A 26,840-nucleotide genomic window follows, 5' to 3' on the forward strand; every position below is an offset into this window, starting at 1 on the left:
TTAGCGCGTTTTGGCTCATGCATTGAAAGGGTCCGCTTCTTCTTTCGCTGCTCTCTTTGGGTTCTCCGGCTATGGGACTTCTCGACAAGCTGTGGGACGATGTAGTCGCGGGGCCAAAGCCATCCGAGGGCCTTGGCAAGCTGAGGAGGAAGAGCAATCCAGGTGATCGATCGATCTTTCCCTGCTTTTCGCTTTCTTCGGGCGGATTTTGCTGGATTTCTTTGCTCTTGCTTGTGTTTTAGCTGATCTTGTGATGGATCGGTCGATATTCCAGCGGGTGAGAACGGCGATCGGCGATTCCAGCAGCGGAGCAAGAGCATCGCTGTTCCTAGGCGGCCGCCGGCCTTGAATGTCGAGTGCGAGGCCTCGTCGCCCTCTTCGTCGTCGCTGCCGTCGACGCCGCTGGGATCGAGCCCTCTAAATTCCCCATCGCCCGTGCCATCTCCGGGTATGATCTTCTCTATCGTTAATCTCTAGCAGTGTCTTGAAATTCTCTCTTTGCTATCGTCTTTAGATTTCCCCCTTTGTCAGTGTCTTCTACATTCGATTTGTTCTTTAGTTTTGCGTTTTGTTAGTTCTAGATTTTGCTATCTTCACAAATTGGCTCTCTAGGCCTAGTTCTAGATTTTGCTATCGTTTCTTCGCTAACGCTTGGATCTTTCTCACCTTTCCAGCCTCGAGAATGCGGCACAGTCTGTTTCGTCAATGCAACAATAGTTTCACGACCCAATCCGATCTGTAAGTTCCTTTCCGCTGCCGAATTTTCCTACCAAAGTTTTGGTGACATCTTCTCACGGAGGGAATCGACTTTTTTGGCAGGATGGTCATTAGTGCTCTGGACAAGTGATCGATCGTTACGATCTACACTTGGAAGATCTGTAAGATCCCTGGTGCGTAACGCGGCCTGGTCCTGCGCGGTGGCTCTCATCCAAAGCCATCGATGGCGATGAAGATGATGATGAAAAATAGTGTAAAGTTTTGTATCAAAGTACCTTGTGTGGTCTTGGGACTCGAATCCCGCCCTTCTAAGAAAAAGAAGTGATTGTGTGGTCTCGTTCTTATCGCGAAGCTTTGTAGTACTCGGTCTCCGCGTTTGTGGTTTCATTCTTATCTGTAACTTATCTACGCGTTTGGGGAACTCCTGCAAAGAACTTTGTAGCAAAGGAGGTGGCGAAAGAGAACTTTCGTACCATTCAGTCGCAAGACAATCGTGATTCTTGAAGAAAGCCATTGATCCACGCAAAATCCTGGGAAGCGAATAAAGAATAACACATACAAAAAATAAAGTGTGGTCAAATGTACCTCGTTCACGCAATCTCGCTCGAGCGTTTCCAGGCTCCACCATATCCATTTTGTTGTCCCTTCTAGAGCTTTCCACGAGCTTCCTCTGAGCAAGCGGGACTTTCCCGTGATTCGGCCGGACAACGAAGAAGAAACCCGAGAGCTTTTGGGTGGTGTGTCGCATCGGATCAAGCTCTCCTGGGAAAAACTGACTTTCAGTGAAGCTGCTTGATCAAAGGCCTTTCCGGAAGTCGAGAGAGTATCGCTATTGTCTCCTCGTCGGCTTCCACCCCGTCAGCTTCCAATCTCTCCATGAATCCAGCCACAGGCTCCCGCGCCACCTCGTACGCCCTGAGCAGCGCGTTGAACAGCCTCACGTCCGTCTTCCACTTCTCCAGCCTCCAGTTCCGGAAGAGAGTTTCGCAAGCCACAACTTCGCCTCGCTCTGCCAACGCCAGCATCACCATCCGGCACGTCCCAACCCACGGCTTTATGTCCTTTCTCGGCTCGGTCGACATGAACTTCCGTTCCTGCGGGGAGAGCTCGAACGGGACCCGGAACACCTGCCTTTCCAGCTGAAACAAATCCAGGGCCCTTTGGATGTTGTCGTTCTTGAGATGAATCGCAATCAGGTGGTGATACGTCGCTGGATCCGGCTTAAATCCCATCTGATGGATCTTTCTCAGTAACGACTCGGCCCGCAGCACAAAGTTTCCAGCCTGACAAACTTGCAGCATCACGTTGCACACAGTTATGTGCATCTTTCTCTGGGCCGCGAGAGCGAGAAATCCCGACTCTGCCAGTTCAAACAGCCCAACCTTTGCGGAGCTCCTGATCATGCAGATGTAGTCCTCGGCAGTGGGATCCATCCTGCTCGTAATGTCCCAGATCCTCTTCACCCCTTCCACGTCGCCGATAAACCCGTAGATCACGATGATCACATTGTAAGTCCTTCGGAGCCTGTTAAACTTCCCGGTTTCCATGCCGTCCTCCACCACCATCAGCATCTCCTTGGCCTTGTCCACCATCCCGGCCCTCCCGTAGGAACTAGCAAGCATGCAGTACGTGTGCTCGTCCAGGAAGTTCTTGGACTCCATCATCTCGACGAGGCTCTCCATCTCGGCCACACCCCCGGCTCTGAAAGTCATCGGCAGCAAAATGTTGAAGGAGCACATATTGAGAGACTGGCCAGCCTCCTCGGCGTCTCGGATGAGCTCGGCCACCTTCCAGAAAACTTGGTGCTTCTGGTAAAGAGTGAGCATCATGTTGATCGGTGAGATAGAACGCAATCCCCACCTCTTGAGCGTCGTGTAGATCGATTCCGCGTCGGCAGCCATGCTGTGCCTCACGTACATGGAAAGAAGAACCGTGTAGGCCTCTCGGGATTTCCAGTCGGCCGGGAGATTGTCAAACATTTCCCTTGCTCGTGTCACACTCACTCTGGAAACCAAGTCGATGTGGTTGAGAGCTTCCTTGTGGTCGTATGGGATCACTCTCTTCTTGTAAGCTATCCAATCCGATATCTGGAAGAGAAAGGAAGAACTTTAGATCACAGGGATCTCTGGAAGAAATTGCGACTCACCCGGAGAGCGTGATGGAATCGCTTGCGCCTGCGCAGCTTGTGGCGGACGATAATCAGTCCATACCTGGTGATCTCGTTGCCCTCCGCCATCCATTCCTCGACGATCGGCACCACCATGTGATCCTGGCACCACTTGAGCCTCGAAATCCTCCTGGCGAGCTCCGCGTGCGCGACTGTCTCCGGCGTCACGCCGCAGGGATTCTTCCTCGTGAGGTAATCCACCAGCGGCGGCCCATCGAAATGGCCGCTATCCCATCCCAGCGCCGTGGACATCGCTCGCCGCCCTAGGAGCTGGAGCTGGAGCCGGCATTCTCGTAACGCATTCCAGGCAGCCATGGCTAGGGCAATACATTGGGAATATCCTTGACAGAGATCTGGGCCGTTGATTTTGAGCTGGCCAAAATGGCGGGACTGTTTTTAGGGTTTATTGTGACGTGGTGAAGGGGCGTTTCCTCGGCGGTGGCTGTTCTTCGGGGAGATTGGATGAATTGGCGAAGGGGCGAGTGACGAGCTTGTGTGAGTTTCGTCATTCCTCTGCGTTTTTCGGCGAATCGAAATCGGCGCTGAGGCTTCTTTTTCATGAGCGGATGAAGCATGGGGCGATCAACGAGCTCCAAGGCCAGCAAAGACAATGACGGCGGCGAGAAGATTAGCATCACGGAGCAAGTCCGGCTCTACGGCATCTACATGTATGTGGATTTTGTTTTTGTTTTTCGCTTTCGTGTGGAGGGGATAATTTTTTCGAAGAAATCAATGAAGTGAAGAGCAGAAGGTTGCATTGGAAGATGCGAGAAAACTTATCGAGAAGCTCCAAAGGGACTTTAACCAGCTTCGAGTGGAACGAGATATCATCCAACAAGAAGCTGTAAGTTCTCCTTTTCTTCCAAGGTTTTTGGATTTCTCATTGTTCTGCTCTTCGTTCTAGTTTGCGTCCACGGAGTTTTACGAGCATGATATAAAGCAGAAGAAAGAACTAATCCAGGAGTTGGAAACTAAGCTAGAAAATGTAAGCGTTCTAAAGCTGTTTCATGATCGGTATCTTCTCGTTTCTTTTGCAGAAAGAGAACGAGAATGTATCCATAAAGAAGCAATGGCAAGACGAGCTCGCGGCTACTCTTACTGCTGCCAAGATGGAGAAGGCCGAGCTCATCAATCACATTGGCAAGATCGAAAAAGAGCTCTACACCTTGCAGCACTTTTCGGAGAAAAAGGTAGATTATGGCTTTCATTTTGGAAAATCTGACTTTGCAAGTTTTGGATTTTAGGCACAACTTGAAGCCAAGCTTGCTGCCGCAGATGCCGAGAATGTCCAGCTCGTAGAGAAGCACGGCAACGAGTTAGCGGAGCTCGAAAGAAAATACATAGAGCAAGTAAGTATCGGCTACCACCGTCGTCATAAACTCCTTGCCTTTTTCAGGGAATCAACATGAAAAAAGACTTTGAGAAGAGCCTGGATGAAATCCACAGGAAGCTAAACTCCGAGATCGAGGACCGCGTCGGGCAACGAGTGAGAGACATCCTTGCCGAGGTACGTGATTTGTTTTTCCAGAGGAAGTACAAAGAGTTTTGTGTATGAAGGTGGCAGAATGAACGACTTGGCAACGAAATCCGGATGCACGTCGAGATAACCGGCAATCTCCAGAGGGAAATTGATATCATCCAGGCGGATGCCGCTGGAGTGACACGAGACATCGATTTGCTGCGCGAGGCCGACGGGCTTCATATGCGAAGGAGCAGCACACAGGCCCGAGTTATCGCCGAAAGCAACTTAAGAGTACGCCGTTATCACTAAGATCCTCTCCTTCGTTCTTACAGCTTTTATTCCAGCTAGTGAGGCTCGAGCAAAGCATAGGCAATGTCGTTCGTCAGTATGGATCCGAGAGACGCGCCTTGGAGGACGAGCATCTCAAAAGCATCGCGGACTTCCAGCTTGAGAAACAGGCAAGAGAAACCTCTCATCGTTCTCGCGTTTCTCACAAAAGTTTTTGCTTGATCTCGCAGACAATGCGGCGGATCCTCCAGACGAAAGCCAAGGAGCTCCGGCGCGTGAGGCAGCTCGCCCAGCAAGTCCTCCGCGAGCGCGGCGAGGTGGAGTCGTTCCTCATCGAGTCGCTCCACACGGTGGTGGAGGAGATCAAAAAGTCCAAGAAGCAGCAAACGCCGCCAATCCTCACCAAAGCCATGCTGCGCGCGTGCAGCGAGCAGAAGAAGCCCGACGCCTCCTCCAAGCCGGCCACGTCCTCGTCGCCGCCATCGCCAAGCTCGCAAAAGTCGTCCTCGGCCCGGTCAGCGCAGTCGGCAAAGTCAGCGCAGTCAACGCAGTCGGCCAAGTCAGCGCACTCGGTTGACTTCGCGGCGCCGCCGGCGGCGGGGGCCTCCGCCGCCTCCAAGCCCAACCGCGCGGTCAACAAGCTGGTCAAGTCGAAGTCGCAGCTGGAGGGGGAGACGCAGCTGGACGTGATGGGGCAGATGGAGGAGGTGCCGGTGCGGCTGGAGGCGGCGGTGGACGTGTCGCAGCTCAGCTGGGGCGACAAGGAGAAGGTCCTGCGCTACCTGTTTGCCAAGATCAACAGCGCGCACCAGATCCCCGGCAGCGTCGTCATGAGCCAGGCGCGCTACCCCGAGCTCTTCGACGACGACGACGACGCCGAGGAGCAGCACCTGTTTGGATCCGTCAGCGACGCGGGCAGGGTCCTCGTTTGAAACAATGCGGAGCTTGGAAATTAGGGTTGTGTCCGTATCTCAGTTTCGTACAATGAGGGTTAGGGTTCTCCTGTTTTTAGGGTTAGGGCACAGAAAGCTTGTATAAGGCTTCCTAGGAAACCCTAAAATGCCGTTAAACCCCTCTTTTTTCCCTTCCAATCCATATAAAAATTCTTAAAAGTAAATATATTTAAACAACACCTATTCATACGACATTTTCGTACACGAGATTCATGTGATCGGAAAAGATGGCATTGACGTTCTTCTATCCAGGAGCGAGAGAAAGGAAAGGCACTTTCGTGCTGGCTCGTCTCTCCGCTATCAATCCATGTTTATTTCTCCCGCTCCAAACAATTTTGGTGCCAGCAGCAGCCAGGAGGAATTTAATGGCGCTCGCATCGGATCGATACTTTCGTCTCCACCAGCAACAGTCTTTCAATGTCCCTGCTGCTCTGGTCCCTGCAAGTGCAAGCCATACCATATTCATCCAAAGAGATCTCGTCGCTCTTTTCCTTGTCTCTGATCGCGATTTTTTGAAGGCTGCTGCTGCTGCTGCTGCTGCTGCCGCTGCTGCTGCCACATTTCGTGATGATCGAGCAGCAGCCTCCACGACTGCTGTTGATCTGGCTGGCCCGATTCAGTAGCTACAATCTGGTGGGAGAGTTTTAACTCGCGACCAGCACATCTTTCTTAGTACAAACCTCTTCACAAAACCATTCACAATATACCACTCCTCTGTACACGCAGCGCTAAAATGCTGCTGCGTTTCTTGGCTTTTCCTTCGTCAGGGCTCCTGGAAAGATCGAGACTTTGATCGATGAGAGCCAAAAAGCGAAACGATGTCACACCTTGCGAGTTGCGTAGCGTCCAGTTGGCAAGCTTTCCACTCAGTTCTTCACGGGATGATAAACAAGCTTGGACGATTCCAAAGGCGACTTTCGTCGGGGCTGGACGGCACACCTTACGGCCTTGAACACGAACATTTGCTACAAAACCAAGCCATTAGCCACAGTTGCAAAACCAAAGACGTTTGTTACCAGGAGCCTCGAGCTTCTCCGTATGCGCGTCACCATCCACCTCCTCTGCCCGGACGAGCTAGCGCTTCGCATCAATCGAAACCGAGATGGAGCGAGCCTGGGCGACGCACAGCCGCAGTACAATGCTCCTCCAGCCGCCGCTGACTCCTCAAAACCCAAAGCCCGATCTTGATCGATCTCACCGGGACCGGGGTCGAGCTTGAGCACCTTGTCCGATTCAACATCGCCCTCCTCGTCCGCGCGCTGGAGCAACACAATTTGCCCGCTGCTTGGCACCGAGGCCGACTCATCCTTGGCGCTCTCCGAACCTTCAATGCTGTGGAAGTACGCAGCGAGCGTCGGAGCCCACATCTCCACATCCTGGCTACCACGGAACTTCTTGCGCTTGGATCGCAGCCAATCGGGATGGAGAATTCTCTCGATCGATCGGGTAATAGAGACCTTAACGCTGCTACCGCCACCCTTGGAACAATCCTCTATCACCGCTGCTGGATTCGCCACATTGGTAGTAGTCCCCGACTCGGCGTCCGAGACCACCGCCGAGTCGGAGATGGTGTCCGAGGATGAAGCGCTGCACGACGCACTGCTCTGGTCGGGGCCGCACAGTATGCTCGTCGGAGAGCTTGGGTCGACCGTCTTACCGTCGGCGGTACCGTGCTGCACGGCTGGAGAGCTCGAGTCACCGTCCGCGGCAAGCGGGACCGCTGCTAATAGCAATCCTTGCCTGTGATTGACGGACTGCGCACGGCGCTGGGAGAAGTTCGAGGAGATCGCGGATTTGTGGAGAGTGGCGCTGCGGCTGAGACGAGGAGGGAGCTGGAGGGTTGGATCCGGCTTCTCCAACGAGGGCTTGGGCTTGCCTGGCGCTTCCTCCCACTTGAATGGCACCGAAGCCGAGCACTTGAAAGACGATTCCCCCTGTTCCTCCCGAGCTGCCGCTCGATTGGCGAGGAGAAATTTCGGACCCGGAGAACCGACGAGATCGTAGCGGCGGGAATCGAAGCTCTGGGAGCGCTGATCGTCGATGTTGAGATTGCTGTGGTGGCGGCTGGAGGGATTTCCAGCTGCTGCCAGATTCTTGAGCTGCGAGATGGAGCAATCAGAGGCGACGAGAGGGAGGTAGCTGTCGTCGCGGCTGCACAGGAGCTTCATCCTAGAGGAGAGAGCGTGAAGATTATCGTCGAGCGACAGAGCTCGCATTTTCCTCGTCACGACGAATCCCAGCTTCTTGCAAGCATCGCCGGCGGCATTCACATTCTTCTCGCCGCACAGCCGCGGCAATGCGAGACCACTCCACGACGAAGATCGCCGCTTCTTGCCGATTTGTTCCTCCTCCCCCTCTTTCACAGCAGCGTGGCAGCAATCCTGGGAAAAAGAAGCGAGATTCTCAGCGGAGGAGGCATCAGTGGACACGAGAAGCGCCGAAATCTCTGAATCCTCGCAAATCGTCCCCCGATCGTCGAAAACCTGGCAGCACGCAACACCGCTCATCGAATCCTGCGCTTCTTGATCGCAACGCTCGCATTCCCGATCACGAAACGGCTGCGTCACTCGCCTCCGCCTACTCCGTACCGTCGAGGCCATCGATAAGCCAAAAACAAAGGAACAAAAGAGCCCTATTCCGCCATAGCCACCACGATCACGTAAAAGGTTAAAATTTTGAAAATTTTGAAAACTTTTACGAATTACGGCGCGGGTGTAATGCCGGTCAAACAGACAGTTTACCGCCCAGCGAATGGGGTGGCGCCAGATGGCGAGATTTGTCTTCTAACTTAACTAGTAACGGCGAAATTTGCCGCCGTCACAAACAGTCTTTAATGCGCGCAGACGGAATCTGAGCGTGAGGAACAGAATATGCGTGGCAGTGTGACCGTTAGGGCTTTAATACTTCACCGACGTGGGAAGTGATTCATTAACAATGGAATGGAAGAATTCTATCCATCATCAGAAAACTATAGAAGTTCTAGTAAGAAATTTCATGGAAACCTGTGATTTGCCAACTCAATCGAATCATCGAATCAAAGGAGAAAAGTCTCACCAAAAATCGCGACTTTGGTGAGTTTGTTTGTACACAATGAAGAGAGAACCGAAAGTTCGAACTCCACATCGAAATTCCTGAAAGGCATATACACCAGTTCCAGCCCGTTCTTAAAGGCAACTCCTTTGTACCTTTCCAAGCCGGTGTTAGCGCATAGCTACGAGTAGCTTTGCAACGATTTCAAAAGCATGAAATTGATGGTCCGCAAAGCAAAAGCCAGCGATTGCGAGTAGAACACCTGGAAAGATTGTGATCCATAGTTAGTTGATCAACTTCGGCGAGAACTGGAAGAAATTGATCACTTCCAAAAAACTAAGAAAAACTTTCCATTCACCTGCTCTGGAAAATTATCCTCAATGCCGTAGCCTCTCAAAGTTCCCTCGATCTCCATGGGGTCCAGTTACTTCTACAAAACCATCGCTCGCATTAGAATCAAGCTCTCGAAAAGCTTACCGCCATCGTCCTCGGTTTTACTTCTCGATCAAGCTCTGGCCGGGAGGCTTCTTCAATCCCATTTCCTTCATGCTCAGCTGGACCTCCAGCGCCTCCTGCGGCAATCCAGCCGCCGTAAAGATACTCGATAGCAGCGAGTACAGCGAAGTGTTCTCTGGATCTAGCTCTTTCACCCTCCTCGCGGCTCGCTTCGCAGTATCAGCATCCGAGTGTGTCTTACACGATCCAAGCACCGTCAGCCAGGCGACCGAGTCCGGCTGATACGGCATGGATTCCACCAGCGCTTCCGCATCTCGCAGCCTCCCGCTTCGTCCCAGAAGATCCACCATGCAGAGGAAGTGCTCGCGGATAGGAACCACTTCGTGCTCGCTCTGCATCTCCAGGAAGCACTCCACGCCTCTGGCGAGCAAACCGGCGTGGCTGCAGCCGACCAAGATGCTCGTGAAGGTGATCTCGTTGGGCCTGATGCCGTGGAGCACCATCTCCAGGTACAAGTCGAGCACTTGATCAGCATGGCCCTGTTGAGCGTAGACGGACGTCATTGCTGTCCACGAGAGAACGTCCCTCTGTCCCATGTCCTCGAACATACTTCTCGCCGTCTCGAGCCTCCCGCACCTCCCATACATGTTAACCAGCGCCGTCTGGACCATCAAGCTCGACTGGAAGCTCTGGTTCTTGAGCACCCGGCTGTGGATCTCCCGGCCTAGCTGGAGAGAGCCGGAGATAGCACAGGCACTCAGGCTGCTGGCGATCGTCACCTCGTCCGGAAGTACCCCCTGGCTCGTCATAGTCTGGTATAAGTCGAGTGCTTCCCTTCCTAGTCCGTGCTGAGCATAGGCTCCGATCATCGCGTTCCAGGACACCAAGTCCTTGCGACCCGATGCCTCAAAAGCCGACTTTGCGAGCTCCAAGCTCCCACACTTGGCATACATCGTCACCAGCGCGTTCTGGACGGCCACATTCGAGGCCAGCTCGCTGTTTTCGACGTGTCCGTGGATTTTCATCCCTGCTTCCAGATCACCCGACGAGGAGCACGCCGCTAGAACGTTTGAGAAAGTATACTCGTTCGGCCGGGTCCCCTCGGCCACCATTTGGTCGTAGAGCTCCAACGCTTCTCGGGTATACCCGGCTTGGGCATAAGCGGATATCATCGCCGTCCAGCAGTAGACGTTTCTCTTCTGCCGGACCCTGTTAAACACCGCCCTCGCAGCGTCCAGCTCTCCACACTTTGCGTACATGGTGAGAAGCGCGGTGTGGACGACGAGCGACTGGAATCCACACTCGGAGACCCGCAAGTGGATTGCCTTCCCTTCCTTGAGAGCTCCCAAGCTCGCGCATGCCCCGAGAGCAGTCACGTAAGTGACACCGTCGGCATGGACGCCCTCGTGATCCATTCTTCCGTAGAGATCCAGTGCTTCTCTGTAATGACCTGTCTGGACGTAAGCCGTCATGAGCGAAGTCCAGCAAACGACGTGCTTGTTCTGGATCTTCTCGAAAGCTTGCCTCGCGGAGCTCACGTCTCCACACCTCGCGTACATGTTGATCAGAGCGCTTCCCACAAAGTCCGACTCCATGTTGCTGCTCACGATCCTTGCATGGATCGCTTTCCCGTCGGCCAGTTTCGTGCAAGCCAGAAGAGCGCTGGTGAAAGTTATCGAGTCGGGCTGGATGCCATCGGCGTCCATCTGCTGGTAGAGATCCAGTGCCTCGTCGCAAAACCCATTGTTGGCGTAGGAAGAAATCATCGAAGTCCATGAGACAGCGTCCCTGTTCTTGATCCCATCAAAAACCTTCCGGGCCTCTTCCACGCTGCCACACTTCCCATACATGTTTACCAGCGCGTTCTGGAGAGAGAGATTGTCTCTGATGATATGTGGTGCCTCGATGATCCTGGCATGGATCTCTCGAGCCTCACGGAGACTCCCCACCGCCGAGCAAGAGCCCAGAACGATGAAGTACGTGATCTTGTCCGGCTCCGGCCCTTCCTCGCACATCCTGTGATACAGCTCCAGTGCGCGGTTCCACAGCCCGTTCTTCCCGTAAGCGCTGAGCATCTGGTTGTAGCAAGCCACCGCCTTGATGCTTGCGAAATTCTGGAACGCGGCCCTGGCGAGGTGGATTTCTCCACAATTTCCATACATCTGGATGAGGAGATTGCCCAGGAACTGGTTCCGGCCATGGCCGGTGCGAAGGAGATGGCGATGGACGAGCTTACCTTCTGCTAGGGAACCCAGGCGCCCGCATTGCTGGAGGAGCTCGTCGTAGAGCTCGACGTAGCCGTGGCGCCGCTGATCGAGCTGCTCTAGGGCGTCGCTCACGGAGATCCTCGCCACCGGCGCCTTCTTCTTGAGATTGAAGACGAGCTTCCTCGAGACGAAGCTCGCCTTCCTCAGCATTCCACAGCATTTTGCGATGCCCTAGAAAGAAGTGCTGATTCAGCCCTAGGAAGTGACGCGGCAAAATCAAATTCACCGCCAGCTTGGCGCAATTGTGGCCGCTGGTTTGGAGCTCTCCCCGCCGTTGGATATATAGGGCATCGGCATGAAATACTTTTTGTGTGTCGCATCGAGGAACAGAGCAGCGATGGCATCCGCGTCTTTGATCTCCGGCTTCGCGACGACGACCCCAGCGGCAGCTCCTGCGCTCCAATCGAGGCAGCATTTGCGATTCGGCCGAAATCTCCAGCTCTGCTCCAGTCTAAGCGTCAGATCATCGTGTTCTTCGTCAGGTAATCCCGATCATGCCATGAATTCCTGGATCCATTCCAGCGCATGCATTCTCTGTTCTCTTCGATCTCCCGGTTCGATCTCACTGGTTTTGCTGGAAATTTCTAGCTATCAGAGCTCAAGTGGCAACGGCGACCGAGCCCTCTCACGAGCCAACGAAATTAGTCGAAGCTCCTGTGTCAGTGGTGACTGGTGCTTCGCGAGGGATTGGCAAAGCCATAGCTCTCGCTTTGGGCGCTGCCGGTGGCAAAGTAAGGCTTCTTTCAAGTTTTCTTCCACTGTTTATCTTACCGCTTCAATAGGTTCTTGTAAACTACGCTAGATCATCAAAAGAGGCCGAGGATGTTGCCTCGCAGGTATCGTTAGGTGATTTTTTGTTTTTCTTGTGGAAAATGGTGTTTTACTGTAGATCGAAGAACTTGGTGGCTCGGCTCTCGTTTATGGTGGAGATGTATCGAAGGAAGAAGATGTCGAGGCGCTTTTCAAGGCTGTGATCGACAAGTGGGGAACGATCGATATTCTCGTAAACAATGCAGGTATTGATTGCTGGAATTATCAAGTTTGGAACGCTTGACTGATTCGTTTTTCAAGGGATAACGAGGGATACACTTCTCATGAGGATGAAGAAATCTCAGTGGGACGAGGTTATCAATCTCAACCTTTCTGGGGTTTTTCTGTGCACACAGGTTCGTCCATCAGTCTTTCAGACTGCTCGTCTGAGAAAAGTGACTTTATGCACTGCAGGCTGCTACGAAAGTCATGATGAAGAAGAAAAAGGTCTGTATTTTGTGTCAATTTCCATAGTGTCGAGTTTCTTATTACATGATAACGCACAGGGTCGGATCATCAATATTTCATCGGTAGTCGGTGTTACTGGGAATGCAGGACAAGCAAACTATAGCGCCGCTAAAGCTGGTGTCATTGGTTTCACGAAAACTGTTGCTCGCGAGTATGCCGGAAGGAGCATTACGGTATTCTCAAAATTGCTGCTCCTTTAGTTCCTAAATTTCCCGAGTGCATCCTGCAGGCCAATGCTATTGCTCCAGGATTCATCGCCTCAGACATGACTGCAAAACTGGGAGACGAAATTGAGAAGAAAATACTCCAGACCATTCCATTGGGTAAAAGCAAACACATATCCTTGCGATAGTCTGCATTTGCTTAAAACCTCTTGCGCCTGCGCAGGAAGATATGGCCAACCAGAGGAAGTGGCTGGTCTCGTCAAGTTTCTCGCTCTCGACCCGGCAGCTGCTTATATTACAGGACAGGTACGATCTCTTTCTTTTAGTCACAGCGTTCGTCCATCCCCTGAGAGCTTCATTCCCAGGTTTTCAATATCGATGGAGGAATGGTCATGTAAGCACGCAAGCTAGGATGTTTTTGTCTCATACAATTTTGAAATAATCCTATAGCACCTAACTTATTGATACCTTTGATTTTATAACAAATGAGGCTACTCCATATGGAGCTTTACGACAAACTCCAAGCAAATCTAGATGTGGACAAGTGCTAGAACTTCCTGCTAATATACCTAATGGGACTCTTTTCTTATGCATGATATTTTTCTATAAAAGAAGCCTGATCTATAGATAGTTACAATTAACTTTTTTTTAAGAAATAAATCTCTTTTATAATGAGAGGAATGTGCATTTCATATGTACTATAAAAATTTTAATAGTTAACTATTTTTCAAAAAAAATCTCTTTGTTACATTTGTTACAATTTTAGCAAATTATACTCTGGACATAAGACTTTAACTCCAAGAAAATTGTCATATTTTGTTTTAATAAAAAAATTTAAAGTAAAAAATATATATTACAAGTTGTATTTATTATTTTAACTTAGAATAAATAGATTCAATTCTTTTTTCAAAGTTATTTTTGAACATTTAAAGAATTAAAGTATTAAATTCTAGAAGTGATAATTTATATGGTAAATATTTTAGTGGGAAAAATAAATTTTGTTAAAAAAGATGGCTTTGGTTAGTCTCAACCTGGAATTTACTTAGTTAAACTAGTTATAAAAATATTAAATCAATAGTTATATAAATAAGAAATAAAAATTATCATTCTATATTATATGTATTTAAATTATTAATTTTTGGATTATATTATGTATATTTATAAGGATGAAAAACTTACAGTTAAGAAAACGTATTATGGAAAGTTTAAGTATGTGGAGCCGACTACCTAACATATTTTTTTAAATTAATAAGAATTATAAAACTATCTATAAATACTAGCTAACCAAGTAGCATACATCTATTTTATTTTGTCATTAATAAATTTGTATTATAAAATTAGAAAGAAAAATCTTAAATATTTTATATTTATAATTTATATATACAATTTTATTGATATTATATAATTAAATTTTTATAATAAATATAATGTTGGTATTAATATGTACTATATTAATGTTTAAATAATAAAAACTTTTGAATGATAAAAATATTATTATTATTATTATTATATTAAATGAATAATATAACTTAATCTATTAGATTGTGTAAACTCCTGAGTTTAGACTTCCTAGGAAAACATATAAATCCTTGACATGTGGATACATGCTTCACATCTTTAACAGTAATTTGTAAATAGGGAAAACCCTTTTATTTCATTACTGCATGGAATAACTTAAAATTGTAAAAAGAAATAAATAAATAAATTTAAAATTTAAAATTAAAAATAATTCTAATCAATTAATAATTACATTATAAATGAAATATAAAAATTTAAAAATAGATTTTATTTACTTATATCACTACTTATTATTCTTAATCCAGTTTTTTGAAATGTTTATTATCTTAATTTGGGTATTATAAATTTATTAATATGACTTTTTTTATACAAAATTGATTTATTTACTTTAGATAATCAAAATCTGGTAATATTTCAAACAACTCCATATATTCAAAATATCCTTAAAAAGTATTTAATAACTTTCTAAGTTTTCCATATACCCACATCTACAATAATGTAATAAGCAACATGAGGTAACAATAGAAATAAAGGTATAGGAAAAACATTGATTGTCCCTGGGTTGATGCTAGAATTAATGCTCGGTGCAATGCCAAAACTAATGCTAATGGTGCCAAAGTTGGATAAAATTTTAGAAATAGTGCTAAATGAAACTTTGGAAGTATTGCTAGAGTTGATGTCTAGGGCCAAAGATGGTGGTATTGAAGGTGGAGACTTTGGTGTTAAAGATGGTGCTAGACACTGTGTTGAAGGTGGTGCTAAATGTTGTCATTTTGTATAATAACTATATTGAAAATTTATCTTAAAAGAGATATATGATGTAAAAAATTAAGTAAAATCTTTGAAAATCTATTACTTATAAATTCATTTAAAAAATACAATATAAAATAGTGGATTGGTTTTAATAATAATTCACCACAAAATAATGAAAAAACTTTCCTTTTCAAAATTAATAATGTATTTATACTGGGAAAACTTTTCTAGTGAACAAGAGTTTTCATGAGTATGTTGACATTTCAGAAATGTTGATAGCATTTTAATAATTGAAACCATTTGATAATTGCATTGCCTATGTTACTTAGTGTGTGATATTAAGGCATTCATTTATGCATTGATATGCTGTATGTGAAGTTCAGCATTTCGACATAGGTGGCCATCAAAATGGCCTAGTATGGGCTGTTTGAGACAACTAGCTTTTCTATTGTTCTCCACCATGTTGAAATGGATATGCTATAGCCACTGCTTTGTCAAAACCTTGTGAGGCTAAATGTAGTTTTGCATTTGTTAAAGGCTTACTCCAACAGAAGTTAATGTTAGGCATGTGATGAATTTAGCTATATATATCAGCAATATTAACTGCATCCATCTCCTAGATGGAGGCCTCCACACCAAACATAATGGTAATCACAGGCTGAATTCCATCAGAGGGACTAGAGTGGGTTCATTTAGTTAGTATGTATTCTTAATCAACAACTCCAAATTGAAGCTTTACTAAGTTGATGACAATAGCATGACAAAAGACGCCGATGCTCTCGTCTTCGAACCAAGAAGGCTTGTAGCAAAATGAAAGTAATTCGTGATTCAAAACATATCAAGGTGCAGCTTATTCGTTTGTACACAATTCTGCAAAGTAAGCAAACAAAGGGAGAGCATTAGGAAACTTCACTTCACAAGTAAAAGGCCATACCAAGAGTTCCTTCAAGCCTTCACAGGTTTGGATACCTTTTGATATGAAACTACAGCCAATAAATCTACACTGTGCTGAGTAATAGCTATTCTCCCCACCCCACCTTTGCAGCAATTTCAAAAGCATGAAATTGAAGTTGCTAGAGCTCTCCCATCCAGTCCCACTTTGGCTTCGCTGCCCAAAAGCTCTTTTACTGCTCCCTCCAAATTCTGCCTGTCACCCTCAGCTTTAGCTCCTTCCTGTCACCCCCGGAGAAAAACAATGCCATGTTTCTCTGGATTATCAATCCGTCATGGCTGTCCCTCACTTTCTTGTGGCAGTCCCGAATGCTTCTCGGGACACCCTGCCACATCAATTTCCTGCCATTGGCGCCTACCTCGAGGCTGTAGCTGAAGTTCTTGGCATCGTTGTCGTCCCCCATGAATCTCAGAAAAGCCATGTAAACTGGCATTGTCCCGAGCTGGAACGCCTCAAAGTGTAGGCAGAAGTGCTGTCCATAACAGTTGAAAACCTGCAAACCAAACAGCAGTCGTCGGGTTACTCGATCAAACTTCTGAAACTTAAGCTTGCATAGCTTCAAAAGCTAGCAGCACAAGAACATCAAACGAAGAAACGATTGGACCAAGAGGAAACCAACGTTACCGTGAGCATCCAGGTAGCATTCTCGACTTCCTGTGGATTGGACTTGACGTAGCGATGGTTGAAGGTGCAACCATTGTGCATGTCCACCTTGTGATCGTCGCGCAAGTGAGCAACCAGCGTTGGAATGTTGCCACTCACGGAGCACTCGGATCCCGCGTAGGGGCAGCCGTAAGGCCGGAAGCAACACTGCGCTTCGTGCTTGAGCTTGCTGTAGTATGGAAAGATGTCGGGGCATCCAAGTCCCTGGTACCTACAAGGAAGTTCCAGCGATTCGGCAACCTTCTCCAGAGCCAAGCAGCGAATGTTTCCCAGCTCGTATCGGCAAGTTGGGCAGCGATTGTGGACGCGGACTTTACAAGTAGAGCACAGAGTGTGGCCATTTGGACACTGCACAGTGAAGAGAGAGACTAAGAACCAAGCAAAAAGGAAGTAAAACGAAGAATTTTCCAACTCTCACCTGGTGGATGGGAGGATACATCGAGTTCGTGCAAACCGGGCATTCAAGGAGCTCGTGGACGCTGCTAGTAGATTTGGAGCACGACTTGGATGATCCGCAAGAGGCCGAGGGAGGCGCGGAGGATGCTCCTACCGACGACGCCGCTGACCCCGCCGCTGCTACTGCTACCACATCGGCATCGGCCGTGGTTTCTGTGCTATCGAGCGATGGCGACTCCGGGACATCGAGGTAGATCGTCCCGGGCGACATTCGTGCCGGGCGATGGACGCTCTCCTCCCTAACCCTACCTGATGGAATGAGGGCCTGGGAATCGAACCTGGCCAACACTCGAATTTACGCGCCGAAAGCACTTTAACGCCCTTAACTACAACGCTTTTTAAATTCCAAGAACCCTAAAAACAGAGAAATGGAGCCCTAGAAGCAGAGCTCTCTCTTTCATTCATTCATCTCCAGATAGAGTACAAGCGTGGGGGAAAAATTTCTATCGAATTCTCAGGCCCTGCAAGCATCGCATTCGATCGTTTTCATTAATTGAGAGGAACAGCGAGAGATCTCCGTACCTTTTTGATCGAGCCAACCAAATCCTTCGCGTTGTCGCCAGCGTCATCGGCTTTGCTCCTCGCATCGCCGACGAGACCCTTGAGTTTCTCGTTTGGATCCTTGGATTGCCCCTGAACTGTGTCGACATCGCTCTTTACCTTGCCTTTGGCCTGCCCGAAGAATCCCTGGATGCCCTTCTTCGCATCCTCGGCCTTGTCCTGGAAACAAAGAAGAATGGAATCAGCAAAGTAGAAGATCTCAAACAGATTTCTTTCACTTCACCTGAGCTTGGCCCAGAGATTCATCCAATCTCTGCTTGGTCTCGGAAGCCTTCGCGGCGACCTTCGCGCGACCCTTTCCTACGAGCTCTGATCCACTGTCCTGGATCTCTGGAATAGCGCCACTCCCACCTCTGCGCAATCGATCGATCAGATCAATCAGTCAATCAATCTATACAAGAATTCTCACTTTTGGGCGATTTTTCCATCGTCTTCCGACTTGACACCGCCCCGGGATGGGCCAAATCGCGGCGGCGAGTCGTCGTTGGTGAGCTTGTCGGCGTCCTTGAGCAATTTATCTGCCTGCTCGCCAACGTTGAAGACCGGGACCAGGCTTGGATCTTGCTGCTGCGCCATCGCAATGCCGCTGCCACTGCTCGTGGAGATCGCCAGCGCCATCAGGCCAGTCGCTGCCAATCGCCCCAATCCACTCAACCGCGATGTGCTCGTCTCGGGCGCATCATCCTGGCCAGAACAAGAGAGTGAGTATTGCGATTCGGGGAAATTCGTGGGTGAATTTCTGGTACCTGGCGAGAACAGCAGCATTGCACGGATGATCTGCTACTGCTTCTCACAGCAATTCTCTGCGAATTGGGCGATGGGCGCAGCGAAGAACACGACGAGAGCATCGACGAATCCAGGCACACATTTTGGACTCCTACAGCCGCCATTTCTTCGATGGATCGAGAAGAACCTCTTCCACAATTTTTTCTCTTCTCTACGCAAGAGATGTAAGAGCTCGATCTAAGTTACTGCAATGTTACCCCGCTACAGTATATATACCGCGAAAATCGTAGACAAGAAAAAATGATAAAAGCTGTCCACGCTTCCACTCGTCGCGCGAGAAAGAAAGATGGCGTGGCCACTCTACAAGTGTCCCTCCACGTGTCAATCATGCACTAACATAAGCCAAATCCATTCTCTCATCGTCACAAGCATCATAGTTTTACAACCAAACGTTTTTCTTGTGGCTAATAGGATCTTTGCGAATATGCTCGAAATAAGAATATGCTTAAACCCTAGACCCTCCATAAACCCTAGACCCTAGGGCGAGCGGCGAGGAGGAGGCGATCGACAATGCAGCAGGCGCGCGCTCTCCGGCTCTCTGCGAGGCTCTTCGATGCGGCGGCGATGGCGGCGGCGGTGTCGCGCACGCGAGGTCGGTGGATTCATGCTAGCAGCAGCCTGGAAATGCCGCTGCCGTCGCGGCCGGATGTGAGCAAGAACATCTCGCGGATGAACATGCCACCGGAGGGGCAGCAGCAGAAGAGCGAGCAGAAGTCCAAGATCGACGAGTGGCTCAATCCACCGCCGCCGCCCACGGAGCTCCTCCAGAGGATGAAGTTCAAGCTCTCGGATGCTTGCTCCATGACGATCTACTATGGTGATATCTCCAAGTGGAATGTGGATGGATTGAACGACGCCATTGTAAGTTTTTGCTCCTCTCCAATCGTTTTCTTTCTATTCTACGCTTGTTCTAATGTGGTGAATTGCTGACAATGTAGGTTGCCCCGGCAAATAAGAGACTCAATGCAGGGGCTGCGGTTGATGGAGGTAAAAGTTTCATCTTTTGTTCCTTTCTTGTTTTGTTCTTTTCTATATCTCTGTTTGGCGTTGTTTTCTAAAGTCATCCACAAAGCTGCCGGGCCGAGACTTTTATCGGCTTGCCAGAAGCTCCCGGACGTTGCTCCGCTTGGAATCAAGTGCAATGTTGGGGAAGCTGTGAGCACAAGGTATTTAATTCTTCGAGGGCCTGGAAAGAGCTGTTTTGTTTTTAACTTCTGTTTCGCAGAGCTTATAATCTCTTGGTATCGCGTGTTATCCATACAGTCGGGCCTGTATTCGAAGGCAAAGAGTCGGATCCCGTCCTTGAACAGACCTACAAGTAAATTATCCGAAGGTTTTGTCAAGCTCTGTCTCTAAACTTTGCGTTTTCTAGGAGTGCTCTCGCTCTGGGCTTAAAGGAGAACATCAAGTTCATATGTTTTCCAGCTCTATCCTGTCGCATCTACGGGTAACTTGCTTACGTTCTCAGGATCACTCGAAGCTTTGGGTGCTTTTCACAGATACCCCTACTCTGAAGGTGCTGAAGTCGCGATCAAAACAGTGAAAGAAAACTTCCAGGGCTACGCCCAGGTGAACTTGCTCACGGAGTTTGTTCTCATGAAAGAAATCTCTTTGCTTCTTTTGCAGGTCGATTTTGCGATTCGGAACATCGAAGGCTACGAATGTTGGATCGACGAGGCGTTCAAGCATTTCACGGAGATCAAGCAAAAGTGATCAAGCGAAAGATGGAATCATGTACAAAGCTCTTCGACTACTGATTTAAAATGGTATCTGTCATTCAGTAGAAAGCTGTGGAAGAGAGCTATGGTATTCCAGCTTGGAACTCCCGCCACGCAAATTCCGGGACGTAAGATCACGACACGTGGCATTTTTCACGTGGGCATAGTCCGTACGAGCGAGCTGGACCTTAGCTTTGTTGTTACTCCAATATCTGGCGATTGGGGACAAGCCAGAGCCACTCTTTCCTCATCACTTAGATTATCCTTTAATGCTATGGGTTTAAAAAAATCTCGTGAGCCCTAGAAATCTCTCTCTCTCTTTTGCGCGCAATGGCGATGGCGCTCGATCGGGTTGCGAATTCCTGCTGTTCGCGGCGATTCAATCGTGGAGGAGCGAGCGGGATTGCGATAGTATTGCTCCAGGTTTGCTGATTTCTTGCGCGCCGCAATGCCGTCGTGAGATGCCGCCGATGTCGCGGCGCGCAAATGTGGAGGGATTTCTAGATGAAACGAAAGAGCACGGAGCTGGGGGACGCAGGGATCGATTTGGAGAGGCGGCGGGATAGCAGCGACAATGCAACCACGGCGGCGTCGGTGTTTGCCCAGGGTCCAAGAAGTGGCTCTCAATCGCGTGTGGCGGCATCCAGCTCTAGCGTGGAGAACAGATTGCCGCCAGCGTCTATGGAGCTGGTTCTAGCGACCGATGCCGGCGATGGTGATACCAACATGAACGATACCGGGGCCGAGGAGGAGGAGGAGGAGGACGATGGTGGCAATGACCACGTCGGGGACGTGACGCTTCGCCAGTGGCTGAGACCCGGGAGGACTGTCGATCGAGTGGCGTGTCTACACATCTTCAAACAGGTGCTGGAGTTTGTAGAGCTCGCGCAGAAGCAAGGTGTGATTCTCCGGACTATCAGGCCATCCTGCTTCATGATCTCGCCTCTCCATCGCATCACCTTTATCGAGTCCGCCAGCAGCTCGGACAGATCTTCCGAGCACTCGACCGGGAGGGCCGCGGACTTTCCCGAGCAGGATATGGGAATGGAGGCCCAGAGAAATGTGGATGCCGCTGCTATCACCGACTTGCAAAGAGCTCTTGCGCAGCCCGATGACCAGTGGACGTCTTCGTTCGATCCCAGCGAGCCCAGTAGCCACGAGATTGACGAGAACTTTCCTCTCCGACAAGTGCTGGCCAAGGAGCAAACCTGGTACACGAGTCCCGAGGAGCTTGCCGGTGGCGCTAGCTCGTTTGCATCGGATGTGTACAGCCTCGGCGTGCTTTTTTTCGAGGTATGAGTTTGTTTTTCTCTTGTTTGTATTGTTGAAAAAGCTTGCCGACTTTGTTGCAGCTGTTCTGCGTCTTCTCCTCAAACATGGAATGGTCGAGAGCGATGTCTGATCTTCGCCACCGGATACTTCCTCCACGACTGCTTTCCGAGTCGCCGAAAGAGGCAGCGCTCTGTCTCTGGCTTCTTCATCCGGAGCCACAGTCCCGGCCGAAAGCCAGGTCAGTCAGTGACATATGTGTATCGATGATTGAACCTGGGCATTATTTTCTTTCTAGGGAGATCTTCCAGTGCGAGCTATTCAGTGAGGCAGGAGAGGCTCTTGCCGAGCGTGAGGCGGCCGTGGACATTGAAGAGAAGGAAGCAGACTCGGCCTTGTTGCTAGAATTCCTTCTTCGTGTGCAACAGGAGAAGGAAGAGGCGGCCCAGAAGTTGTGTCGAGACGTGCAAGGCCTCAGCACAGACATCGACGAGGTTGAGAAGCGTAGGGGGGTACTAAAACACAAGGGACTGATGGTAAGCCATGCAGAGAGGGACAGGATGTGGAGCCTTGGGGGGCCGAGGGATGAAAGTTTTGGTAGCTCTAGCAGGCACAGGCTAGATCTTTCGTTGCGGATGGAACCAACTAGAGTAGGAGGAGATGAAGCAGGGCCGTCCGAGGGGAATGACATAGTTTCACCGGTGGTTGAGAGTAGGAGGCATAGCGAAGTTTTGTCCAGGAGTGCCCGACTGATGAGGAACTTTAGTCAGCTAGAGCAGGCTTATTTTTCAATGAGGTGGAAAGTCGATCCTGCGGGAGTGGATATGGACGTGGACGGGCCTTCTTCTGGTGGTAAACAGATCGTAGAAGCTTCTCCGGTGGCTGGAAGTGCGAATGATCGTCTCGGGGGCTTCTTTGACAGCCTTTGCAAGTATGCCAGATACAGTCGGTTCGAAGTGAAGGCTACCTTGAGGCATGGAGACTTGCTCAACACAGCCAACATGGTGTGCTCTCTCAGCTTCGATCGGGACGAGGAATTCTTTGCAACAGCTGGAGTGTGCAAGAAGATCAAGGTGTTCGAGTGCGATACGGTTCTCAACGAGCATGTTGACATTCATTACCCGGTGGTGGAGATGGCTAGCAGATCCAAGCTTAGCAATATCTGCTGGAATAGCTACATCAAGAGTCACCTTGCTTCAAGTGATTACGATGGTGTAATACAGGTACTCTTTGCGATTCATCTTCTGTGCAAACATGACACCTTCATTTTATGCAGCTTTGGGACGCTAGTACCAGTCAGACACTCGTAGAGTACAAAGAACACGAGAAACGGGCGTGGTCTGTGGATTTTTCGCATGCAGACCCGACGAAGCTCGCAAGTGGTAGCGATGATGGAACTGTAAAACTGTGGAGCATAAACCAGGTAGGAACAGCCGTATTTCTTTCTTATCATTTAAACTCAAATCCTTGTGTGTGTAATCCAGGAAGCAAGCACTGGAACGATTAAGACCAAAGCCAACGTTTGCTGCGTCCAGTTTCCTTCCGACTCAGCGCACTTACTTACCTTCGGCTCGGCTGACTACAAGATCTATTGTTACGACTTGAGGAATACAAAGGGTCCCCTGTGCATCCTGTCGAGCCACAACAAGGCCGTGAGCTACGTAAGGTTCGTTGATTCCTCGACGATCGTCTCAGCCTCGACGGATAGCACACTCAAGCTGTGGGACCTCAGCAAAGTGATGAGAAATGGAAACTCTAGCAACGCGTGCAGCTTGACTTACACGGGGCATACAAACGAGAAGGTAGCGACTCTCTTTCGATATCTTCGTGTCTCTTACGTCGTGAACCGACTTGCTTGAGCAGAATTTCGTTGGACTGTCTGTATCCGATGGCTACATCGCGTGTGGCTCAGAGACAAATGCTGTAAGTCGATCGTAGCTTTTCTTTCGAAGACCTCTCATTCCATCCATTTTCGCAGGTGTTTTGCTATCACAAGTCACTCCCGATGCCACTGGCGACTCACAAGTTTGGCTCCTCGGACCCGGTCTCCGGCCAGGAAAACGAAGACGATGGAGGCCAGTTTGTCTCGAGCGTGTGCTGGAGAGGGAAATCGCAGACTCTCCTCGCTGCAAACTCCATGGGAAACATCAAAGTGCTCGAGCTGGTTTAAGCAGAGGAGTTGCAATTTTTGAGGAACGAAGAACAAAATATCTTCCTCCAAAGCTGTAAAGAGAAAAAGTGAGCTGTATCATTGTAAATGGTGGACGCAATTCCACGAAAGGTTTTTTCTTAAGATCGTCTTTACCCGTCCCAGCGTGCGCCACGTCGCCCTAGTTGTAGGCCACACACGTGGCTAAAATATCAAGCTGGATATCCGAGACCATATCTCCGCACAATGCGCTGGCCGTTGGATCCGCGGAAATCAATCCCGACGCTCTGATTGGCCTCGGAAATCCATTACTTTATTTTGAATGCTTGCCACGTCGGATGGAAATATCTCCCAGGGCCCGCCACGTGTGCCGTGAAAGAAAGATATTTCGATCGTTGGCTACTTGACGACGGGGTTTTCTGTGGTTTGTGGAGTGTCTCATTCTAGGTTTTTGCCCTGGATCGAGGTTTGAAGCGCGATTTTTGCGAGGAATTCGGCTGTGCGCGGCCCGATTTCGAGGTCAGATCGCCCAATGGCGCGATGACAATGAGGCAGGCAGGGATTCTTGATGCGCCGAATGGCGCGGGCGCTGGAATTGGCGGGGAGAGTGGGAAATTGTCACAGCGCGGCGAAGGGTGGGAAAATCTTCCTCCATACAGGCAGCTCAAAGTCCTCCTCGTTGAAGATGATGATTCCACGAGGCATGTCGTGGCTGCTTTGCTACGCAATTGTGGCTATCAGGGTATGCGTTTGGAGAGCTTTGATTTTGTCTTTCCTTTTTCTACTGAAGAACAGGACTGATACATTTCGTCGTCTTCTTCTTCTTCTTCTTACAGTTGTGCCTGCTGCAAATGGTTTGCAAGCGTGGTCTTTACTCGACGATCGCAACCGGGAGATCGATCTGGTTCTTACGGACGTGGTGATGCCGGGCTTGTCAGGACTTGGACTGCTCTCGAAGATAATGCATCACAAGAACCACCAGAAAGTTCCTGTTGTCAGTACGTAGTTTGTTTTGGGTTGATCGATCGAGACGGGGTTTAACGTTGCTTGTGTGAATGCAGTGATGTCGTCTCACGATTCTACGAATGTGGTTTTCAAGTGCCTGACGAAAGGAGCTGCGGACTTTTTGGTGAAGCCCGTGCGCAAGAACGAGCTGAAGAACCTGTGGCAGCATGCTTGGAGGAAAGCTCGAAGTGTACGTGTTATGCTCCTTGTTTTGATCGGGAGAGAACAAAAGAGTAACTTTTCTTATATCAATTGATGCAGTCGAGTGGAAGTGAAAGCGAAACAGGGAGATTAAACAAATGTGGAGGCTCCTGCGGCGAATTAAGCAGTGATTCTGGAAGTGAGGAAATCCGCATTTCTGATCAAAGTGACACGGAGGTAAAGACTAATTTCCATGTTATCTGTGTTTTGATTTCTCTCCATTCTCAGAGTTCGTGCACGAAAAAGGTGGCGGAGCTGGAGAGCCCACGAAAGTCCAGGCCGCGAGCTTTCACAAAACCAAAGCCGTGTCCGCCATCCAGGCGGGCACGCCGGACGAAAGGTACACGCTCAAGCTCGTCTGATGCTTTTGTTTCGACTTAAAAAGCTTTGCGGATAATTTCTGAAACATGTCTAGTGACACCTGCAGATTCTGACACGGTCGATGATGTTGGTGCCCGTCTCAAACCCGCGGATTCACCAGCAGACACGGATCGAGCAATGGAGGCTGTGGACTTGATTGGAAACATTGCCGAGCCGAGCACGGCCAAGGCCGCCGAGGAATTCGAGTCCGAGATGGGGGCAAGCAACAGCCCGGAAGTCATCCTAGAACGAGATGTGAGCTCCTCAGACCCGGCGCCAACGTCGGGAAATCTGGAGCTCGCTCTCAAAAGTCCTACCCCGGACCACGCTTACGAGCCGAGCTATGTCTTAAACCAGTCAGGACCTTCTGCCTTCTCAAGGTCATTTTTTCTCTTCTCCTAGCTTCAGATGCTAACACTTACGCATCAAATGTAGGTACAACACGAAACAAAAACAAGCTATTGATCATCACCACCAACAGCAACAGCAGCAGCAGCAGCAGCAGCAGCAACATCAACAACAGCAACACCAGTTTTCTTCCACAGCAAGTGTCCAACTTCCAGGCCAGATTTTTACTAACGGAGGAACACAAACTGGAAGGTCGAACGATCAGGCAGCGGCTGCCGCAGCAGCAGCAACGGCAGCAGCAACAGCAGCGTTCTTTGCTAGGCCCGAGCAGCAGCATCATATAGTCACTCCGGTGCAATACGCGACAGTACTTTCTTACGACCAGAGCTTACCAGCGAGAGGAGGAGCTACCTATTACTACACACAGCCGGCTTTGCCGCCATGGCAGCACGCTTTCTCACCACCACAACAGCAGCCTCGCCTCGACAATCCAGACTTCGTGGAGCAGCAGCAGCGTCAGCAGCAGCACTTCGTGGAGCAACAACAACGTCAGCAGCAGCAGCAGCACGAAGAACAAAAGCACCGGAGCTTCCAAGCGCTTACAAACATCATGGCTCACCACCACCACTACCACATCGAGCACCACCACCACGATAAAGCCAGCGGTAGCAACGAGCTTGAGACCCCGGGCTGTGGCTCCACGAACGTCGCTGGAGATGGTAGCGGTGGTGTTGGAGGTGGTGAGCTCCACTCAAGTTTGCACGCCTCCAACAATAATGGTGGCAGTGGGAATGGGAATGGTTGGAGCAGCTATGGAAACAATGGCAGCGTGAGTGGAAGCAACCATGGCAGCAACAACGTTTACAACGACAGCACCGCCAAGATGAGTAACTTTGGCAGCTGCTGCAATGGTGGCGATAGCAATCCGGGCTCCAACAATTGTGGCGCTCCGGCCGAGAACGCCGCCAACAACAGCAAAGTCAGGCGAGAGGCCGCTCTGAACAAGTTTAGACAGAAACGAAAGGAGAGGTGCTTCGAGAAGAAGGTACTCGCCATTCTTTGTTTCATTTTCTTTGGCACGTCTCACACTCGTTTCTTTCTTCCAGGTTCGGTATCAAAGTAGGAAGAGGCTTGCGGAGCAGCGCCCTCGAGTGAGGGGCCAATTTGTGAGCCAAGCGGTGTTCGATTCGTCCATCAACAATTTACCATGTCAATAGTGTACAGACAATGAGTTTTTTCTTGGCCTTTTTTTTGTTTCTCTAGTGTATCAAAAGATGCAATTTGACCTTCGTGTTCTTCTCGCCTGTCGCGATTCCATG

General features: G+C 49.4%; 10 protein-coding genes across 14 annotated transcripts; 5 read left to right on the forward strand and 5 right to left on the reverse strand.

The window, feature by feature from the left end:
- The first annotated feature begins 7 nt into the window (after positions 1–7).
- LOC9637502 (dormancy-associated protein homolog 3) lies at positions 8–1,053 on the forward strand. Its single transcript, XM_002972801.2, has 4 exons — positions 8–162; positions 275–448; positions 675–738; positions 820–1,053. The coding sequence occupies exons 1-4, from the start codon at positions 72–74 to the stop codon at positions 845–847; spliced, it is 357 nt and encodes a 118-aa protein (XP_002972847.1). The 5' UTR covers positions 8–71; the 3' UTR covers positions 848–1,053.
- On the reverse strand, positions 792–3,185 carry LOC9636959 (pentatricopeptide repeat-containing protein At1g80270, mitochondrial). Its single transcript, XM_002973009.2, has 4 exons — positions 2,864–3,185; positions 1,303–2,804; positions 1,191–1,247; positions 792–1,141 (listed from the first exon to the last, which is right to left on the reverse strand). The coding sequence occupies exons 1-2, from the start codon at positions 3,134–3,136 to the stop codon at positions 1,497–1,499; spliced, it is 1,581 nt and encodes a 526-aa protein (XP_002973055.2). The 5' UTR covers positions 3,137–3,185; the 3' UTR covers positions 792–1,141; positions 1,191–1,247; positions 1,303–1,496.
- Positions 3,186–5,796: 2,611 nt separating this feature from the next.
- LOC9636960 lies at positions 5,797–8,213 on the reverse strand. Its single transcript, XM_002973010.2, has 3 exons — positions 6,604–8,213; positions 6,415–6,552; positions 5,797–6,359 (listed from the first exon to the last, which is right to left on the reverse strand). Exons 1-2 carry the CDS (start codon positions 8,185–8,187, stop codon positions 6,454–6,456), a joined length of 1,683 nt encoding a protein of 560 aa, XP_002973056.1. The 5' UTR covers positions 8,188–8,213; the 3' UTR covers positions 5,797–6,359; positions 6,415–6,453.
- Positions 8,214–8,595: 382 nt separating this feature from the next.
- On the reverse strand, positions 8,596–11,481 carry LOC9637504 (putative pentatricopeptide repeat-containing protein At1g69350, mitochondrial). Of its 4 annotated transcripts, XM_024677951.1 has the most exons (4): positions 9,095–11,481; positions 8,976–9,047; positions 8,773–8,879; positions 8,596–8,718 (listed from the first exon to the last, which is right to left on the reverse strand). In XM_024677951.1, exon 1 carries the CDS (start codon positions 11,233–11,235, stop codon positions 9,112–9,114), a length of 2,124 nt encoding a protein of 707 aa, XP_024533719.1. In that variant the 5' UTR covers positions 11,236–11,481; the 3' UTR covers positions 8,596–8,718; positions 8,773–8,879; positions 8,976–9,047; positions 9,095–9,111. The 4 variants fall into 4 exon arrangements, with proteins under 4 accessions (XP_024533719.1, XP_024533716.1, XP_024533718.1 ...); XM_024677948.1 differs by having other exon boundaries at positions 8,773–9,047; XM_024677950.1 differs by having other exon boundaries at positions 8,976–11,481.
- Positions 11,482–11,630: 149 nt separating this feature from the next.
- LOC9637505 (3-oxoacyl-[acyl-carrier-protein] reductase 4) lies at positions 11,631–13,281 on the forward strand. The gene is made up of 10 exons (XM_002972803.2): positions 11,631–11,822; positions 11,929–12,071; positions 12,123–12,176; positions 12,230–12,356; positions 12,412–12,506; positions 12,565–12,597; positions 12,657–12,791; positions 12,848–12,941; positions 13,006–13,088; positions 13,148–13,281. The coding sequence occupies exons 1-10, from the start codon at positions 11,636–11,638 to the stop codon at positions 13,178–13,180; spliced, it is 984 nt and encodes a 327-aa protein (XP_002972849.2). The 5' UTR covers positions 11,631–11,635; the 3' UTR covers positions 13,181–13,281.
- Positions 13,282–15,856: 2,575 nt separating this feature from the next.
- Positions 15,857–17,405, reverse strand: LOC9636961 (putative E3 ubiquitin-protein ligase SINAT1). Of its 2 annotated transcripts, XR_002992705.1 has the most exons (4): positions 17,087–17,405; positions 16,630–17,016; positions 15,988–16,498; positions 15,857–15,923 (listed from the first exon to the last, which is right to left on the reverse strand). XR_002992705.1 is itself a non-coding variant. In XM_002973012.2 (3 exons), exons 1-3 carry the CDS (start codon positions 17,333–17,335, stop codon positions 16,178–16,180), a joined length of 957 nt encoding a protein of 318 aa, XP_002973058.1. In that variant the 5' UTR covers positions 17,336–17,405; the 3' UTR covers positions 15,949–16,177. The 2 variants fall into 2 exon arrangements, 1 of the variants encoding a protein (XP_002973058.1); XM_002973012.2 differs by lacking the exon at positions 15,857–15,923 and having other exon boundaries at positions 15,949–16,498.
- Positions 17,406–17,481: 76 nt separating this feature from the next.
- On the reverse strand, positions 17,482–18,730 carry LOC112347210. Its single transcript, XM_024677716.1, has 5 exons — positions 18,432–18,730; positions 18,095–18,369; positions 17,909–18,038; positions 17,647–17,844; positions 17,482–17,585 (listed from the first exon to the last, which is right to left on the reverse strand). Exons 1-5 carry the CDS (start codon positions 18,573–18,575, stop codon positions 17,568–17,570), a joined length of 765 nt encoding a protein of 254 aa, XP_024533484.1. The 5' UTR covers positions 18,576–18,730; the 3' UTR covers positions 17,482–17,567.
- A 216-nt stretch (positions 18,731–18,946) lies between these two features.
- On the forward strand, positions 18,947–20,442 carry LOC9637506 (macro domain-containing protein VPA0103). The gene is made up of 7 exons (XM_002972804.2): positions 18,947–19,332; positions 19,410–19,458; positions 19,532–19,637; positions 19,697–19,789; positions 19,844–19,918; positions 19,971–20,040; positions 20,098–20,442. Exons 1-7 carry the CDS (start codon positions 18,982–18,984, stop codon positions 20,182–20,184), a joined length of 831 nt encoding a protein of 276 aa, XP_002972850.2. The 5' UTR covers positions 18,947–18,981; the 3' UTR covers positions 20,185–20,442.
- A 39-nt stretch (positions 20,443–20,481) lies between these two features.
- Positions 20,482–23,768, forward strand: LOC9636962 (protein SPA1-RELATED 4). The gene is made up of 7 exons (XM_024677760.1): positions 20,482–21,482; positions 21,542–21,699; positions 21,757–22,681; positions 22,735–22,881; positions 22,943–23,260; positions 23,322–23,381; positions 23,437–23,768. The coding sequence occupies exons 1-7, from the start codon at positions 20,694–20,696 to the stop codon at positions 23,626–23,628; spliced, it is 2,589 nt and encodes an 862-aa protein (XP_024533528.1). The 5' UTR covers positions 20,482–20,693; the 3' UTR covers positions 23,629–23,768.
- Positions 23,769–24,023: 255 nt separating this feature from the next.
- On the forward strand, positions 24,024–26,825 carry LOC9636963 (two-component response regulator-like APRR3). Its single transcript, XM_024677712.1, has 8 exons — positions 24,024–24,349; positions 24,444–24,605; positions 24,669–24,802; positions 24,874–24,990; positions 25,042–25,153; positions 25,241–25,553; positions 25,609–26,566; positions 26,628–26,825. The coding sequence occupies exons 1-8, from the start codon at positions 24,148–24,150 to the stop codon at positions 26,736–26,738; spliced, it is 2,109 nt and encodes a 702-aa protein (XP_024533480.1). The 5' UTR covers positions 24,024–24,147; the 3' UTR covers positions 26,739–26,825.
- The last annotated feature ends 15 nt before the right edge of the window (positions 26,826–26,840 follow it).

This window comes from Selaginella moellendorffii, unplaced genomic scaffold (assembly GCF_000143415.4).
Source record: "Selaginella moellendorffii unplaced genomic scaffold, v1.0 SELMOscaffold_20, whole genome shotgun sequence".
In the NCBI taxonomy this organism is placed as follows: domain Eukaryota; kingdom Viridiplantae; phylum Streptophyta; class Lycopodiopsida; order Selaginellales; family Selaginellaceae; genus Selaginella; species Selaginella moellendorffii.

Excerpts from the sequence above, each read along its gene's own strand:
- LOC9637502 (XM_002972801.2), top strand. The coding sequence starts at position 72 with ATGGGACTTCTCGACAAGCTGTGGGACGATGTAGTCGCGGGGCCAAAG. Across the intron at positions 163-274 it reads GAGGAGGAAGAGCAATCCAG|CGGGTGAGAACGGCGATCGG; the intron begins GTGATCGATCGA and ends TCGATATTCCAG. Across the intron at positions 739-819 it reads TTCACGACCCAATCCGATCT|GATGGTCATTAGTGCTCTGG; the intron begins GTAAGTTCCTTT and ends CTTTTTTGGCAG.
- LOC9636959 (XM_002973009.2), bottom strand. The coding sequence starts at position 3,136 with ATGTCCACGGCGCTGGGATGGGATAGCGGCCATTTCGATGGGCCGCCG. Across the intron at positions 2,805-2,863 it reads GATTCCATCACGCTCTCCGG|ATATCGGATTGGATAGCTTA; the intron begins GTGAGTCGCAAT and ends TTTCTCTTCCAG.
- LOC9636960 (XM_002973010.2), bottom strand. The coding sequence starts at position 8,187 with ATGGCCTCGACGGTACGGAGTAGGCGGAGGCGAGTGACGCAGCCGTTT. Across the intron at positions 6,553-6,603 it reads GGAGAAGCTCGAGGCTCCTG|CAAATGTTCGTGTTCAAGGC; the intron begins GTAACAAACGTC and ends TTGGTTTTGTAG.
- LOC9637504 (XM_024677951.1), bottom strand. The coding sequence starts at position 11,235 with ATGTATGGAAATTGTGGAGAAATCCACCTCGCCAGGGCCGCGTTCCAG.
- LOC9637505 (XM_002972803.2), top strand. The coding sequence starts at position 11,636 with ATGAAATACTTTTTGTGTGTCGCATCGAGGAACAGAGCAGCGATGGCA. Across the intron at positions 12,177-12,229 it reads CCGAGGATGTTGCCTCGCAG|ATCGAAGAACTTGGTGGCTC; the intron begins GTATCGTTAGGT and ends GTTTTACTGTAG. Across the intron at positions 12,792-12,847 it reads ATGCCGGAAGGAGCATTACG|GCCAATGCTATTGCTCCAGG; the intron begins GTATTCTCAAAA and ends TGCATCCTGCAG.
- LOC9636961 (XM_002973012.2), bottom strand. The coding sequence starts at position 17,335 with ATGTCGCCCGGGACGATCTACCTCGATGTCCCGGAGTCGCCATCGCTC. Across the intron at positions 17,017-17,086 it reads TGTATCCTCCCATCCACCAG|TGTCCAAATGGCCACACTCT; the intron begins GTGAGAGTTGGA and ends TTCACTGTGCAG. Across the intron at positions 16,499-16,629 it reads ATGCTACCTGGATGCTCACG|GTTTTCAACTGTTATGGACA; the intron begins GTAACGTTGGTT and ends TTTGGTTTGCAG.
- LOC112347210 (XM_024677716.1), bottom strand. The coding sequence starts at position 18,575 with ATGGCGGCTGTAGGAGTCCAAAATGTGTGCCTGGATTCGTCGATGCTC. Across the intron at positions 18,370-18,431 it reads AATGCTGCTGTTCTCGCCAG|GATGATGCGCCCGAGACGAG; the intron begins GTACCAGAAATT and ends TGTTCTGGCCAG. Across the intron at positions 17,845-17,908 it reads AATCTCTGGGCCAAGCTCAG|GACAAGGCCGAGGATGCGAA; the intron begins GTGAAGTGAAAG and ends CTTTGTTTCCAG.
- LOC9637506 (XM_002972804.2), top strand. The coding sequence starts at position 18,982 with ATGCAGCAGGCGCGCGCTCTCCGGCTCTCTGCGAGGCTCTTCGATGCG. Across the intron at positions 19,638-19,696 it reads GGGGAAGCTGTGAGCACAAG|AGCTTATAATCTCTTGGTAT; the intron begins GTATTTAATTCT and ends TCTGTTTCGCAG. Across the intron at positions 19,919-19,970 it reads CTATCCTGTCGCATCTACGG|ATACCCCTACTCTGAAGGTG; the intron begins GTAACTTGCTTA and ends TGCTTTTCACAG.
- LOC9636962 (XM_024677760.1), top strand. The coding sequence starts at position 20,694 with ATGAAACGAAAGAGCACGGAGCTGGGGGACGCAGGGATCGATTTGGAG. Across the intron at positions 21,483-21,541 it reads TCGGCGTGCTTTTTTTCGAG|CTGTTCTGCGTCTTCTCCTC; the intron begins GTATGAGTTTGT and ends ACTTTGTTGCAG. Across the intron at positions 22,882-22,942 it reads AACTGTGGAGCATAAACCAG|GAAGCAAGCACTGGAACGAT; the intron begins GTAGGAACAGCC and ends TGTGTAATCCAG.
- LOC9636963 (XM_024677712.1), top strand. The coding sequence starts at position 24,148 with ATGACAATGAGGCAGGCAGGGATTCTTGATGCGCCGAATGGCGCGGGC. Across the intron at positions 24,606-24,668 it reads CCAGAAAGTTCCTGTTGTCA|TGATGTCGTCTCACGATTCT; the intron begins GTACGTAGTTTG and ends GTGTGAATGCAG. Across the intron at positions 26,567-26,627 it reads AGAGGTGCTTCGAGAAGAAG|GTTCGGTATCAAAGTAGGAA; the intron begins GTACTCGCCATT and ends TCTTTCTTCCAG.